Below are 14,232 nucleotides of genomic sequence, written 5' to 3' on the forward strand. Positions count from 1 at the left end.
TGACAGACTAGTTTGGATCCTTATATAAAATTTGGCCCGGATCACAGATGTTTCGGATACTTAATTAGATGTAAGTTAATAAGTTAATGATAAAAATAATTGCGGACTAATTCACGGTAGTAATCTATTAAGTCTAATTAATTCATTATTAAGTCTAATTAATTCATGATTAGCACATGTTGACTGTAGCATCACATGTGCTAATTATGGACCAATTAGATTTAATGGATTCATCTCGCGAATTAGCCCTCGCTTATATAATTATTTTTTTATTAATCTATGTTTAATACTTTATTAATCTATGTTTAATACTTCTAATTAATATCAAACATCCGATGTGATTCCAGCTGACCTTTAGCCATCCAAACACCCTATGAACCGCCACCTTTTTGCACCTTTGTTTCCGTCGGGAGTTTGATGCCCGGCCTGCGTAGAACCAGCAACGCTACCCTTTAGCCTTTAGAGAGTAAAAAATGACTGGGAGTGGGAGACTTTCTTGTTTTCTCTGTAGAGATGGGGATTTTCTTGTTTTATTTCACAAGGAATGGAATTTTTTTCTGCATGTTTTTTTCCTCAAGTGAACAGTCATGTACCAAGCTTTAACAAAGTATACATACATGACAAGAACTAGTAGTATTTCATTGCCGTGATAGAAGTTACACTGACAGTATTCAAAGACTACGCCGCTCTGCAGAAGGCAGAAGCTATGCTATTAAGCTTAGCAGAGGTCTGCACTGCAGGGGCCTGCTTATTGTTGCATCCAAACATACACGGCAGCACAAGTCTTGGTTGTGACTTGTGAGCCCATCAAGGCCTGAAGAAAGCCGGGTGGGGACGGCCGGCGCCCTGGTAGGAGGTGTTCTTGAGGTGCTCCGGGGCGTTCTCGAACGAGTGCCGCCTCGCCAACGACAAGATCTTCTTGTCGGCGGCGATGAAGTATGCCATCCCAGCAACTGAAAGAAGCCATAACCAACAAACGAATGATTCAGTGAAGCCTGCCCATGTCAAGAAGCGAGAGAGGAAGATGCAGAAGCAGAACAGACCTGTGGAGATGATGAGGGCCTGGCCGGTGGGGTTGATGTTGGCCTTCGCCCATGGCAGCATCCGCACGCTCGCCATCTGAAGGAAAGGATACCAATCAGCAGAATGGTAAGGTACTCGCTCGCCATCTGAAGGAAAGGATACCAATCAGCAGAATGGTAAGATACTGCAGACTGATGCTGTCACATTTTAACACTTGTGGAGGGATCAGAGAACGAGATGAACTCACGGTGGGGATCGCAGAGGCGATGGTCGCTACAGCTGCTGCCTTGGCTCCTGCGAGTGTCGCCTCTGCATCATATGCAGGCACGTAATCATCAGTCAGTCTCAGTCAGTGCACAAAAAGCATTAACAAAACTAATGTGCAGAGTTCAGTCGGATCAACTCATCAACGTATGCTGTATCTGTGCATTTTATTTACCTCTCGAGCAGCGCTTGGCGAGGGCGAGTTTCTGGTCAAGGGACGCGGCCGACATGATGAACGACTGCTCCTGAGGCTAGAGCTACCGAGGACGAAGCGGATCGGCGGGTGGCGAGAGTGAGCAGCTAGCGGCAGTGAGAGTGAGACTGAGAGCGATGAGTGAGCGAGGATTGGGATGGATGGGTTGCGAGGAGAGGCCGTCAACTTATAGCATCGGGAGGGAGCCCAAACGACCGGCGGGGGCAGAGGGGAACCGGCGGGCGGGGGCGCGGAGGCCGGACGTGGTTTTGTGGGCGAGGCCGAAACCATGTGTGCCCGGGGCGCAGGCGAGGTGGCGATGCGTGAGAGCCAGGGCCGGGGCGCGTCGCGTGACGCCACGTCCTCGGGTGATCACGCGTCCCTATCCGCTAGTACTCCGGACTCCGGAGGCTTGGAGATGGACGCTATCGGCATCTGCATGGGTCTCCGCACCTCTGCCCACACCTTCTTCCTGTTCTGCCGCTCTACTGCTCTGCTCTGCGCCTCGTCACGACGTCATCACCTCGTGCAGTTTCACCAACAGCCGGAGAACAAACGGGACGGATCCACCGCGTACCTGAGCTGTAAGAAAACGTGAGCGGCGTTAGCAATGGATGGAAGAACGTTCATGGAAAGCTAGTAAAAAAGGGCCTTTTTTTTTTGTTCTGATGACAGTGATCTGATCCGGGTGGCTGTGCACTCGGTTTTGGGAGTTCGGGACCCAATCAGGGTGTCGCTCCCAGTTTTCGGCAGGAGGGCTGCAGGCACCAACAGCAGAGACCGCTCCGCCGGCCCCATCGGCCCCAGTGTCTCTCTCTGTGGGCTGATGAGCTTTCGAGCAACCCGCTTATCCCCTGCGGAGATGCTGGGCGTTCTGGAGAGACGGCTGTGCTAAAAATACGATAACTTGGTGAGAATAAAATTAAATAATACTCTCCTATATATTTTTATTTATTCCGTTGCACTCAAATTAACCCAATTTTTTTTATGTTTTTTCCCTTGGTTTGTTTGTCCAAGATTGATGAAGGAGATGTTGGTTTATTTAATTATCTGCTGAGGTTATTCCAGATAATCAGATGGGATCCAGCTGTGTGCATGGTGTTATCAACTGTGTAGATATTGCAAAAAGAACATAATGGTAACAAACTAATTTGAAGAATTTTTTGAAAAAAACATTTCAAGAAAAAAGTTATGTGAAGAAAGTTTTGGTAAAACATTCCAAGTTTTCGCGAAAAACTCTAGTGAAAAAGTTTTCCGCAAAAGTTCATCATGGGAAGTTCTGAAAACGGAATGTTGTGGTGGAGAAATAATAATGCATAAAAAAGTTTAGCATTTTTGTCGCTTGTTGTCGGAAGGGGTTGCGCGTGAGCCTCCGTCATCATAACGGTTGCAACTATAATCATAAGCGACATTCATAACCGTAATCGTTGTCGTATTGCTAGATTCAACGGAAGAATGGTACCAGTTTGCATGCATGGGTAGGATTCACGTCTCAAAACTTATGTGTGATGTCTTGGTATTTACAAGGTGTTCAATGCTATATGGTGTGTACCCTTTTTCTTGGAGTTGTAATAATCGATAGCTTTGTCCATCATATCCTTCGCTAGCTAATGCAGTGTGTTTGGAATAATTTTACTATTTTATCTAGAAAAAGCTATAGTCATACATGGAGTACTTTCGTGCCTGTTTTATGTTCATTTTTAATTATTTTATTTTTTTCCATTGCGAGGAGATTGAGCTTTTGCCACTGCCTTCTTGAGGTGTTGGCTATGTTTTAGTGGATGGCACAGTACAATACAACGCTACTTCGTCCATCATCGATCTGAAGAAGGAAAGTTTTCTGACAGCAAGTTTTTCATGGTCATGTAGCACAAAGTTGCAGTACTCTTAATAAACTGGGGTATCGAATATATGATGGAAATTCATAATTACAATATAAACTTGAGCACCACACACTATATATTGTAGTTTCTCCAAACACACATCTCAAGTAGTAGGTTATTTGGATGGACATCGACGGCTGAGAACTACTGGTGCTCAAGAGGTAGCTTCTTGTCCAATCATGGCCTGAAGAAGGACGGGTGGAGACGACCGGTGCCCTGGTAGGAGGTGTCCTTGAGGTGCTCCGGTGCATTCTCGTAGGAGTGCTTCCTCGCCAGCAACAGGATCTTCTTGTCGGCGGCGATGAAGTACGCCATGCCAGCCACTGCACCATTCAGTTTCAGTCGAGCAAATCATGTGTCAGTTATTGCAATTACAATCTTGTTCATCAGTTGAAGGAAGAAAAGCCATAGAGATCGATGCATGTAGCCGCTGTACCTGTGGAGATGATCAGGGCCTGGCCGGCAGGGTTTATGTTGGCCTTCGCCCACGGCGACATCCTCACGCTGGCCAGCTGAACGATAGGACACGTCAAAATTGTTAAAAAGACACACGATTGCACGTTGCCGGAAGAGCGAGAGAGATTGATAGATGAACTGACGGTGGGAATTGCAGAGACGATGGTCGCTGCAACTGCTGCCTTAGCCCCTGTGAGAGCCGCCTCTGCATGCAGATTGCAGATCAGTATGTACTCGATCAAACATCACTTTACAAAGCAATCATCGATCAGAGACAGGTTAATCAAGCAAACGAAAATATTCTGACTTAATTTGTGTCAACGGTAGCTGTATACGAGAATGTCTAGCTACCTCGGGAGCTTTTCTTAGCCATGGCGAGCTGCTGCTCAAGGTTCTTGCGGTTCACCGGCGCCGGCATGGTGATCTAAAGCTAGGGGCTAGGGCTAGTTTGATGTGGATGATCGAGGAGGACCGGAGGTTTTCACTTCACTAGTGACCACCGGAGCCGATGGAGATGAGGTGAGATGAGATGCAGGATGCCGGAGGAGCCCTGAATTTATAGGCAGCGCTTGGGCCGTGGCGGTGGCGGACGTGGTTTTGGGGGCGAAGGTGAAACGCACGCAGGGCGGCCGGCCTGCGCGCGGCGCATGATCGAGCAGGTGATGACAGCCCAGAAGGGAGAAGGGGCTTGCAGGGTAGGGTGCCGTTCACACCACCACCTCCGCCTCGTCATCGGCCAGGCCACGTCGGCAGCCGCTTCACACGTTCCCTACCGCGCTCACGGCTTGCAGACAAACTGTTCCTGGCCGGGCTCTCTGCATGCCTAAATTCTCACGAAACGAAAACTGTACTAGCAGTACGCCAACTGTGGGCATTCATGGACAAGTTAAGAGGTGAGGATTTTTCTTCATACCTTTTATTAGAGGAAAAGGATAGAGCTTTTCTGCTGACGAGGAATTGAAGATATATGTGGTGGCTGCGCCCTCACAAAAAATATGTACATTTTTTAAAAAAGCTATCGACAAAACGTTGGGCAAAAGTATAAGAGAATAAATAAATTCAATAATAATAAAATTAAAAGTACATCGAGTTTCCTAAAAACCAAATATAGTTTATGAAAGAGAGATCAAGGTTGTGCCACCATCTGCAGCCACCCGAAACCTCACTGTAATGACATTCTCCACTCAAGGGAGGGAGAGAGATAGGGCATGGTGGAAGTGAACGGAAACAGAAGAAGCAGGGGTGGCAACAACATTGTCCGTCTCTTATTATCCTAATTTTGGGAGGGATCTATTTAAAAGATTTAGAGGCGAAGAGGGGTTAGAGGGAAGGAAATATTTATGCGAACAAAGACTATGATAGTTTTCTAAAAACATTTTCCAGACAAGTTTTTGGAGAAGTTATTGAAGAAGTTTTCGGTAAACATTTTAAGTTTTCCAAAAAAAAGTTTAGCAAAAAGATGTCTATAAAAGTTCCCAGGGAGGTTTCCAAAAATGGAATGTCGCGGAGGAGAAACGCCGCAAAAAGAAGATGTTTGATGTTTGGCGGGTGCGGATGGGAGTGTTGTTTGTCGCTTGTTGTCGGAAGAGGTCACATGTGAGCCTCCATCATTATAACGGTCATAACTATAATCATAAGCGATAGTCATATAGTCATAACCATAATCATAACTTGTTGTCGTTTTGCTAGATTCGGATGAAAAACGGTACAAGTTGCTTTCGATCTTAAACCGTCAAATTCCTTTTCGCATATGTTTGATGATTGGCTTAATGAGGTCAGCAACCGAAGTATCAGATTCTTTGTTGAAACCAGTGACTTAGGTTGGGCGATCTGGCTAATTCATAACAAAGTGGTATTTGACAAATTAAAACTCAAGTAAAATCCCATATGCCGATCATTTTCGTTTGAATACATTGGACTCACTGTTGCACATTTGCTACAAAAGGAGGAGGTCCGCCACATAAAATGGTGTGCCAACATTGGAAGCCACGGTGATGGACATCTTCGCCAAGCATGAGTGGAGGTTCAGGATCCACATCTCAAACCTTGTGTGGTGTCTTGGTGTTGAATTATGAGGTGTTTTATGCTATGGTATGTGTATTTTTTTTGTTTGGAAATTACACTAATGGACGGCTTTGTGCATTCTTTGTTGATGCAGCGTCTGGAATAATTTTATCTGTTATCTAAAAAAGCTATAGTCATACATAAAGTACTTTGATGTATGTTTTATGTTCAGTCTTTTTATCATTTTAATTTTTTCCTTTGTAGGGAGATTGCATTGACAGTTTGCCCCTGCCTTCTGACAGCAAGTTTTTCATGGTCATGTAGCACAAATGTGCAGTACTCTTAAACTGGGGCATCAACAATATATGATGGAACAAGCTCATAACAATTACGATAAACTTGAGCACCACACACATATATTATAGTTTCTCCAAGCACATCGATGTGTACAGGTGTAGTACTAGCTAGTAGATAGTATAGACTAGTACTGGCTGACAAGTATAGCATATGGTAAATTATTTATTAGACATCCAACGCAACATCGACGGCTGAGAACTACGCACTGCTCAAGAGGTAGCTTCTTCTTCGATCATGGCCTGAAGAAGGACGGGTGGTGACGACCGGTGCCCCGGTAGGAGGTGTCCCTGAGGTGCTCCGGTGCGTTCTCGTAGGAGTGCTGCCTCGCCAGTGAGAGCACCTTCTTGTCGGCGGCGATGAAATACGCCATGCCAGCCACTGATGAACCATTCAGAGTTTCAGTTGAGCAAATCATGTGTCAGTTATAGTTTTCTTCAGCTGAAACCGAAGCCATGGACATGGAGATGCATCTAAACCTAGTAGAGGAGTGGTGTACCCTACCAGTGGAGATGATGAGGGCCTGGCCAGCGGGGTTGATGTTGGCCTTCGCCCATCGCGACATCCTCACGCTCGCCAGCTGAACGAGCAGACATTAAAATGGTTAGTATAGAATTGTAGATAACACGATTGTGCATGGTGGCGGAGAAGAGAGAGATTAACTCACGGTGGGGATGGCAGTGGCGACGGTCGCTATAGCTGCAGCCTTAGCGCCTGCGAGTGCCGCCTCTGCACGCAAGACATGTGTACTCAAGAATCAGAGACGAAAAGCAGTGGATAAGATCGGCTAAAAGCCTAAACCAAACGAAAATGCAGAGTCTTTGTGTCCACAGTGACAGTGTAGCTGTATGTGATACTGAGTGTGTCTACCTCGCGAGCATTGCTTGGCTAGGGCACGCTGCTCGTCAAGGGACTTGCGGGTCGCCGGGGTCGGCATGGTGATCTAAAGCTGCTAGGGCCTAGGGCTAGTTTTGTGTGGACGACGACCGAGGAGGAGGTTCTCACTTCACTAGTGATCACCGGCGCTGATGGAGATGAATGAGATGCAGGATGCCGGAGAGGAGCCCTGAATTTATAGGCAGCGGCAGGCCCGGGAAACGGCGGCGGGCGAGGGGAGCCGGTGGGCGCGGACGCCGCCGTGGCGGACGTGGTTTTGGGGCGAAGAAGAAACGCATGTCTTCGCCGGCTGGCCGGCCGGCGGCGTTGGGCGCGTGAGCATGCAGGTGAAAGCGCGCGCCTTGCAGTTGCAGACAAACGGATCCTGGGTCTCGGCCTACTGCCTAGCTTTGTTTCCAGACTCACACGAAACTGTACTGGCAGCACACTCCAAACTTTAAAGTTTTGAAAAGAGGATTTTTCTTCGTATTTTCTAGGGGAGGATACGTTTTCTGCTATATAATGACGGTATTCGGTATTCCGGGGTGGCTGTGCCCTCAGTTTAGGGATTTAATCAGGGGTGGCGCTCCCGGTTTTGGGCCCCATGGACGTCATGGAGTATATGCCCGTCTGCGTGTACATGATGTAGGGATAACAAACTAACGTATGAGAGAACAAAACTAAATATATATCGTGTCTTCCCCGTTTTCTGTAACAAAGTTTTGCTAGTTTGTAATGGTATGGTGGAGTTTGTTATATGGTGGAGTTTGTTAGGTAGAGGCGCATGGAGAGAAAAAAGTCTCTGAACCTTGTTAGTGGTAATATACAAAGTACTCTGCTTTTTATAAAAAGTATGGCCGAGCGCCCGGGCCTTTGGTCTGAGAACAAAACTAAATATGCTCCATTTTTATTGGAACGCGCTAATTCACACATGTGTGTGGGGGCCAAGTCACGTATGATTACGACAATGTATTTCTTTCTTTTTATTTGGACGACTCCATCATCCGAGTTTTCTTTTGCTAGTTCTTTCTTTAGATGAATCTCTAATGGGAGGTTTGTTATGTTGGTTTTCTTTTTCTGGACGATTCCATCATGCGAGCTCGCTTTCGCTACAACTCGTTTAAAGTTGCTCCAAAATCATTGGTTTCATACTAAATTATGTTCCATTTTTATTGGAACGTGCTAAATCCAAACATGTGCATGGGTCCAAGTCATGTACGGTTACGATAATGGCATGTTGTTTCCTTTTTCTATTTGGACGTCTCCGTTCTTTGAGTTTTCCTCCGTTAGTTTGGATGATTCTGTAATGCGAGCTTTGTTCTGCTAATTCCCCCATTTTTTGGACGATTCTTTCCTGGGAACTCGCTTTTGCTGCAAATCACTCTAAGTTGCTCCAAAATCATAAGTTTCGCACTAAAATATCTTCCATTTCTTTTGGAACGTGCTAAATCCAAACATGTGCATGGGCTCAAGTTATGTACGGTTACGATAATGGCATGTTGTTCCCTTTTTCTATTTGGACGTTTCCGTTATCCAAGTTTTCCTTCATTAGTTTGGACGATTCTGTGATGCGAGTTTTGTTCCGTTGATCCCCTTTTTTGGACGATTCTTTCATGCGAGTTCGTTTTTTCTGCAACTCACTCTAAGATGCTCCAAAAACGTAAGTTTCGCACTAAAATATCTTCCATTTCTTTTGGAACGTGCTAAGCAAATCCAAACATGTGCATGGGTCCAAGTTATGTACGGTTACGACAATGGCATGTTGTTCCCTTAATTTTTCTATTTGGACGTCTTCGTTATCTGAGTTTTCCTCCATTAGTTTGGACGATTTGTGATGCGAGCTTTGTTCCGTTGATCCCCTTTTTTGGATGATTCTTTCATGTGAGCTCGCTTTTGCTGCAACTCACTCTAAGTTGCTCCAAAATAGTAAGTTTTGCACTAAAATTTCTTCCATTTCGTGCTAAATCCAAACATGTGCATTGGCCCAAGTTATGTACAGTTACGACAATAGCATGTTGTTCCCTTTTTTCTATTTGGACGTCTCCATTATCCGAGTTTTCTTCCATTAGTTTGGACAATTTTGTGATGCGAGCTTTGTTCCGTTGATCCCCTTTTTGGATGATTCTTTCATTCGAGCTCGCTTTTGCTGCAACTCACTCTAAGTTGCCCCAAAATTGTAAGTTTCGCACTAAAATATCTTCCATTTCTATTGGAATGTGCTAAATCCAAACATGCATGTGGGCTCAAGTCATGTACAGTTACGATAATTACGTGTTGTTGCTTTTGCTACAACTCATTCAAGGTTTTCTGTCATGCGAGCTCGTTTTCGCTGAAACTCGCTCAAGGATTGTCCCAAAATCATCAATTTCATACTTTTTTGGATAAAATATTAAACAAAAAATTATTTGGTAAATTTCCAAAAAAATAATTTCAGTAACTTTTTTTTACAAAAAAATATATGTAATTTTTCAAAACATTCATCACCAAAAAGTTTTTGTTAGGAAAAAGAGGACTAAAAGTGACAAAAATAAAAAAATCAAAATTAACAAGGGTAAATTTATTAAAATGATTGAATTTGAAGTCTTTCGCATAATTTATTCAAATATGTTACAAGAAACTTATTTGAAGAAATTTTCCGAGAATGTGACCAAGGCCCGCTTGAGTGGAGCTGTAAGTGCATAGGAGTACCAGGCCAATTTTTTTTACACGCTCACTATCTTTTCTTTCTTTCTCCCGCTCTTTATCTGATTCTCCTGAAGGCATTGACCAGATTGACCGGCGGTGTCCTGGAAGGAGGTGTCCTTCAGGCCTCGTTCAGTAGCATAGGATTGGTGCTAGACCAAATTTTGATCATGGTCAGGATCGAGTGGATCCTGGTTTCTCATTGAAACTTGGTGATTAATCATTCCTCCCCAGGATCAAAACCATTGATTCAAAAGCAGTGTTCAGCTGGAGAGGAAAGAAAACAGGGGATCAAATAGAGCTATATTAGAAAGCAATGAACAGAGCTGGCTAGGATCCAGAGCCATATATAGATGATGAGCTAGATCGATCGTACCAGAGTTGGAGACGATGCCGGGGGAGTTGGCGCCACTACTGGTGGTGTGGATGGGGCTGCTGCTGCCGGACGTCAACCCGTAGCACTAGATCTCCACAGTGCAGTCGGAGGGGAGCTCCAGCCTGAGGTCGTGGCACGCGCCGACCTCTTCCACGTCCATGGCCATGCCGTCGCCGCCCACCGCGCCCGCATGCTAGGATCGGGCTGGCGAGGAGTCGCTCGCACCTCCTCCTCTGCCCGCGCCCGCCCCGCCCCCGCCCTTCCCTACCACCACCACCACCACGGTGGTGTCCGCGTCAGGGGCAGCGCCATTGTCCTCGTGCCAGCTCCGCTTAATCTCCCACGCGCGGTCCAGCCACACCTCCCACGCCGCCAGCTCCACTTTGCCGTAAGCCCACAAGTGAATCCGTTCTGGACCATCGACGAGCCGTCTTCATTCCGGGCCAAGGACGGAAAGAAAAGGACTAGATGGGCCCGATTCAATTCCGGACAAGGTCTAAATGAACGGCTATTTCGGATCGGATCCGATTTCAAACCGGGCCAGGCCGATCCGAGTGGAACAGGCCATGTTCCGACCTAACCGAACGGGGCCTCAGTCGTCGAGTTGGTCAGGTGGGTTCTACAGCCAAACATACGTTGGCCAAGGAGAATCAGTACCAGTAAGGAATGCATTGCATGCGTTACTGAAGATGCACATGGAACTATCCACTTCCGGCTTGCAGACAAACGGTGCCTGCAACTGCATGGTGCAGATGCTGTTGCTGGGGGTCTATCTTATGCCGCTCTAGCTTCTGGGTGGCTACCATGGAGTGAGTGAGTATCTCACGAAATTGATTGCTGGTTTCTGGTTGCCCAAACGTACGGAACCATGCATGTGCATGTAGTAGGCAGGTAACCACAGTTTTGAAAACAAGAATCTTGTAGGTTAGGTTTGGCTCCTGAGCTAGTTAGCGTCAAGAAAAAAATTAAAATGCGGCACCAGTATAAGTTCGACACGGCGCAGGATGGATCCTGCAGGACACACGTCAACAGCCGACAGGTCAAGCTATTGTCGCTAGCTGCATCTCCATGCACGTGCCGGTATGTACTCAGGTCACTGGTTTCGACTCCGATCTGCAATATAGTAATCAGCGCTGTAACTGCATGTTGGAAGAACTGCAAGATAAACGTGAGCGGTACTCAATCCGGGCGTCGCTCTTGCTCACCCAGTTCATGGAAAAGGAAAGTGAAAAGAAAGCCTTTTTTTCTGGTGGTGACGGTGCGATCTTTGTTGGCTGTGTGCGTGCGTGCCCTCAGTTTTGGGACTGTATCTGTGTTGCGCTCCCGGTTTTCAGATAGGCACCCGCCGGGTAGCAGCACAGACGTCATGGCGTCTCTGTCTGTGGGCTGCTTGCCTGCGAACGTACGTGCGCACCTCTGAGGAAGGGACACGATATAGCTTATCCCCCCTTCAGATTCAGAGACGACGGCGTATAATTTTCAGCTGAGATTTCAGATATCAGAATATCAGATGGGGTCCCCCGGTCCCGGGATGCGTAGTTTTATCCGCTATGAAGATCTCGCCAAAATAACCTAATAAGAACCAAGCTAAATATCGTATCTTCTCCTTTAGCTGCAACAATTTTACCCTGTTGTTTTATCCGCTGTGTTTTACTTACTTGGCAGTGGTAGGGTTATTGTTTGGTAGATCGAGGTGTTCAGAGAGAAGATTGCTAGTTACATGTGGCGTTAATATAAAACTTAAAAGGGAAAAGATAAGGTTGCTTGGGTCCATATGCAAATGTATTAATGGGGAAGGAGCATCTATATACTCAGATCAAGCGCAGAAAAATAAATCGTTCCTGTTTTGCTTGGAGAACGCTTTAATTTGTCTTGAATCCAGAATTTTGTTGTACGCACGATTGGCATGCGTGCTGTCCTTATGCGTTATGCCTAACACAAATCGTGAGATGGGAGATTCACACATGGGGTAACACCAACACATCATATGGGCCATTTGTCACAACATATATAGTCAGACGCAACAGTGTGTGAAGCGCTTTTGCATGCTTGGAGGTGGACTAAGCACAAGTTGGGTGCTGATCAGGAACAGCAAAAAGTTGCATTCGTTTTGAATTGGATCGGATCGAGCACCGATGCTACAAACTAATTACAGTGGCCACTATTACATCGAGGATTAGGGGGCTAATAGCTGAGCGAAACTGGTAGTTTATTCGGACATCTATCGACGGCATATAGTAGCTAGTAGTGACGAATAGATCGAGAGGTAGCTCGACAAATGTCTTGTACACTATTTATGGCCTGAAGAAAGCTGGGTGAGGGCGGCCGGCTCCTTGGAAGGAGGTGTTCTTGAGGTGCTCGGGCGCTTCCTCGTACGAATGCCGCCTCGCCAGCGAGAGGATCTTCTTGTCGGCAGCAATGAAGTAGGCCATGCCAGCAACTGCAGGATGATCAAGACATGTATCATCAGCACTAGGTTACAGAACATGTTTTCAGAGGTCAGCGAGGCCGATGATCTTTCAAAGTGACAGAGGAGGTGATAGAGATCGATCAACTTGTAAGAGATGCAGTAGTGCGTCGTACCTGTGGAGATGATGAGTGCCTGGCCCGTGGGGTTGATGTTGGCCTTCGCCCATGGCAGCATCCGCACGCTCGCCAGCTGAACAGCAGCAGCAGAACGATGTGTGTGATGCTTACTATCCATCTTATAAGGAAAACATTGATATGATGATGGTGCTGGTGTGGAAATAGACTCACGGTTGGAATTGCAGAGACGATGGTTGCCACAGCTGCTGCCTTAGTTCCTGCAAGGGTTGCCTCTGCAGGCATGGAAGCATCATCAGTCAGTGTACATGCCTTCAAGACAGACTTGTTTAGCAGTAGCGAGCGCGCACGCACACACACACCTAATTGTATGTGTTTGCAGCACTTGCACAGCGTACACGTATCGCATACCTCGCGAGCAGCGCTTGGCCATGGCAAGCTTCTGGTCCAGGGAGGCACGGCTCACAGTCGACATCTTGCTTTGATCTTGCTCGATCTTGTGCTTGCAAACTACTGTGAGAGAATAACTCCGAAAGATAGTCTGCTTAAAGCGCTAGGAAATGAAGCAGATCGATCGCCTGGTAGTGAGTAGTGACTAGTGAGTGGCAGTGTGGGACAGATGGGATGCAAGAAGAGGCAGGGGGGAGGCCATGGATTTATAGGCAGCGCCGGATGATGAGGACCCAGAAGATCGGCGGACGGCCGGCGAGAAGCGGCGGGCGCAGCGGACGTGATTTTGGACGGCGAGAACCTTTGGCTTGAGCCTTGAGGGCACACATCGCCGTCGGTTCCTACCCACCATAGCTTGCAGACAGACGGTGCATGGCAGCATGTGGGTGGTACGATTACTTGTCAAGCAACCGGCCTTTTGGGAGTTGGATCCTCAAGAAAATTAGATTAATATAATGGCTTTTAATAAGCCTAAACCGTGTGTGCAGCAGATCGGTTTAGATCAGAAACCCATGGTCCATTGGTGTTATGTGGGCTCTAGCTAGGTTCGGCATGCATCTATGTGCTACTCTACTCAACAAGGGTCAAAAAGATTACCAACCTACCACACCCACGAGGCACAAGTCCACAACTATGGTTACTTTGACACACTAACTGGAGCCATGACGCACTGTCAACAGGCAGCAGGGTCAAGCCTTTGACGCCGCTGCATGTGCAGACCAAAGGCTCAAGTCACTGGTCTCAAGTTAAACATGTGGCAAGTGCCTGTAGTTTCAAGGTATAACAGTGATGTAACTATGCTGTGAAACCGTAAATTGTACTTACTCCATAAAACAGAAAGAAGTAACAAGCAAGTAGAAGCACCAAAAGTGCTTTTCTGAAGATGGCGGTCTGGTGTGGCCGTGTGGGCGTGCCCTCGGTTTTTTGGGGCCGGAATCTGCAGGCCAGGGACTCAGGGTGGCGCTCCCAGTTTTCAGCGAGAGGCATCAGCAACAGAAACGGCAGACGCGGTATGGCGTTTCCGTCCGTGGGCTGCAGGCGTGCGCCCCACAAAAAAAGTTGTACGAATAGATTATCTCTGCTGCGGTTTTCAGGGTTTTCAGATCTGGTCTTCCTGCATACTTACT

At 46.7% G+C, this 14,232-nt stretch overlaps 4 protein-coding genes across 4 annotated transcripts; all 4 read right to left on the bottom strand.

Moving 5' to 3' along the window:
• Positions 1–614: 614 nt before the first annotated feature.
• On the bottom strand, positions 615–1,714 carry LOC117853094 (early nodulin-93). Its single transcript, XM_034735460.2, has 4 exons — positions 1,463–1,714; positions 1,271–1,332; positions 1,044–1,119; positions 615–953 (listed from the first exon to the last, which is right to left on the bottom strand). Exons 1-4 carry the CDS (start codon positions 1,515–1,517, stop codon positions 808–810), a joined length of 339 nt encoding a protein of 112 aa, XP_034591351.1. The 5' UTR covers positions 1,518–1,714; the 3' UTR covers positions 615–807.
• Positions 1,715–3,493: 1,779 nt separating this feature from the next.
• LOC117854213 (early nodulin-93) lies at positions 3,494–4,237 on the bottom strand. The gene is made up of 4 exons (XM_034736516.2): positions 4,171–4,237; positions 3,963–4,024; positions 3,800–3,875; positions 3,494–3,686 (listed from the first exon to the last, which is right to left on the bottom strand). Exons 1-4 carry the CDS (start codon positions 4,235–4,237, stop codon positions 3,541–3,543), a joined length of 351 nt encoding a protein of 116 aa, XP_034592407.1. The 3' UTR covers positions 3,494–3,540.
• Positions 4,238–6,211: 1,974 nt separating this feature from the next.
• Positions 6,212–7,338, bottom strand: LOC117854126 (early nodulin-93). Its single transcript, XM_034736420.2, has 4 exons — positions 7,048–7,338; positions 6,845–6,906; positions 6,682–6,757; positions 6,212–6,558 (listed from the first exon to the last, which is right to left on the bottom strand). The coding sequence occupies exons 1-4, from the start codon at positions 7,112–7,114 to the stop codon at positions 6,413–6,415; spliced, it is 351 nt and encodes a 116-aa protein (XP_034592311.1). The 5' UTR covers positions 7,115–7,338; the 3' UTR covers positions 6,212–6,412.
• A 4,782-nt stretch (positions 7,339–12,120) lies between these two features.
• On the bottom strand, positions 12,121–13,490 carry LOC117853863 (early nodulin-93). The gene is made up of 4 exons (XM_034736142.2): positions 13,067–13,490; positions 12,869–12,930; positions 12,695–12,770; positions 12,121–12,551 (listed from the first exon to the last, which is right to left on the bottom strand). Exons 1-4 carry the CDS (start codon positions 13,128–13,130, stop codon positions 12,406–12,408), a joined length of 348 nt encoding a protein of 115 aa, XP_034592033.1. The 5' UTR covers positions 13,131–13,490; the 3' UTR covers positions 12,121–12,405.
• Between the last annotated feature and the right edge of the window lie 742 nt (positions 13,491–14,232).

The sequence above is a fragment of the Setaria viridis genome, chromosome 4 (genome assembly GCF_005286985.2).
Source record: "Setaria viridis chromosome 4, Setaria_viridis_v4.0, whole genome shotgun sequence".
NCBI lineage: Eukaryota > Viridiplantae > Streptophyta > Magnoliopsida > Poales > Poaceae > Setaria > Setaria viridis.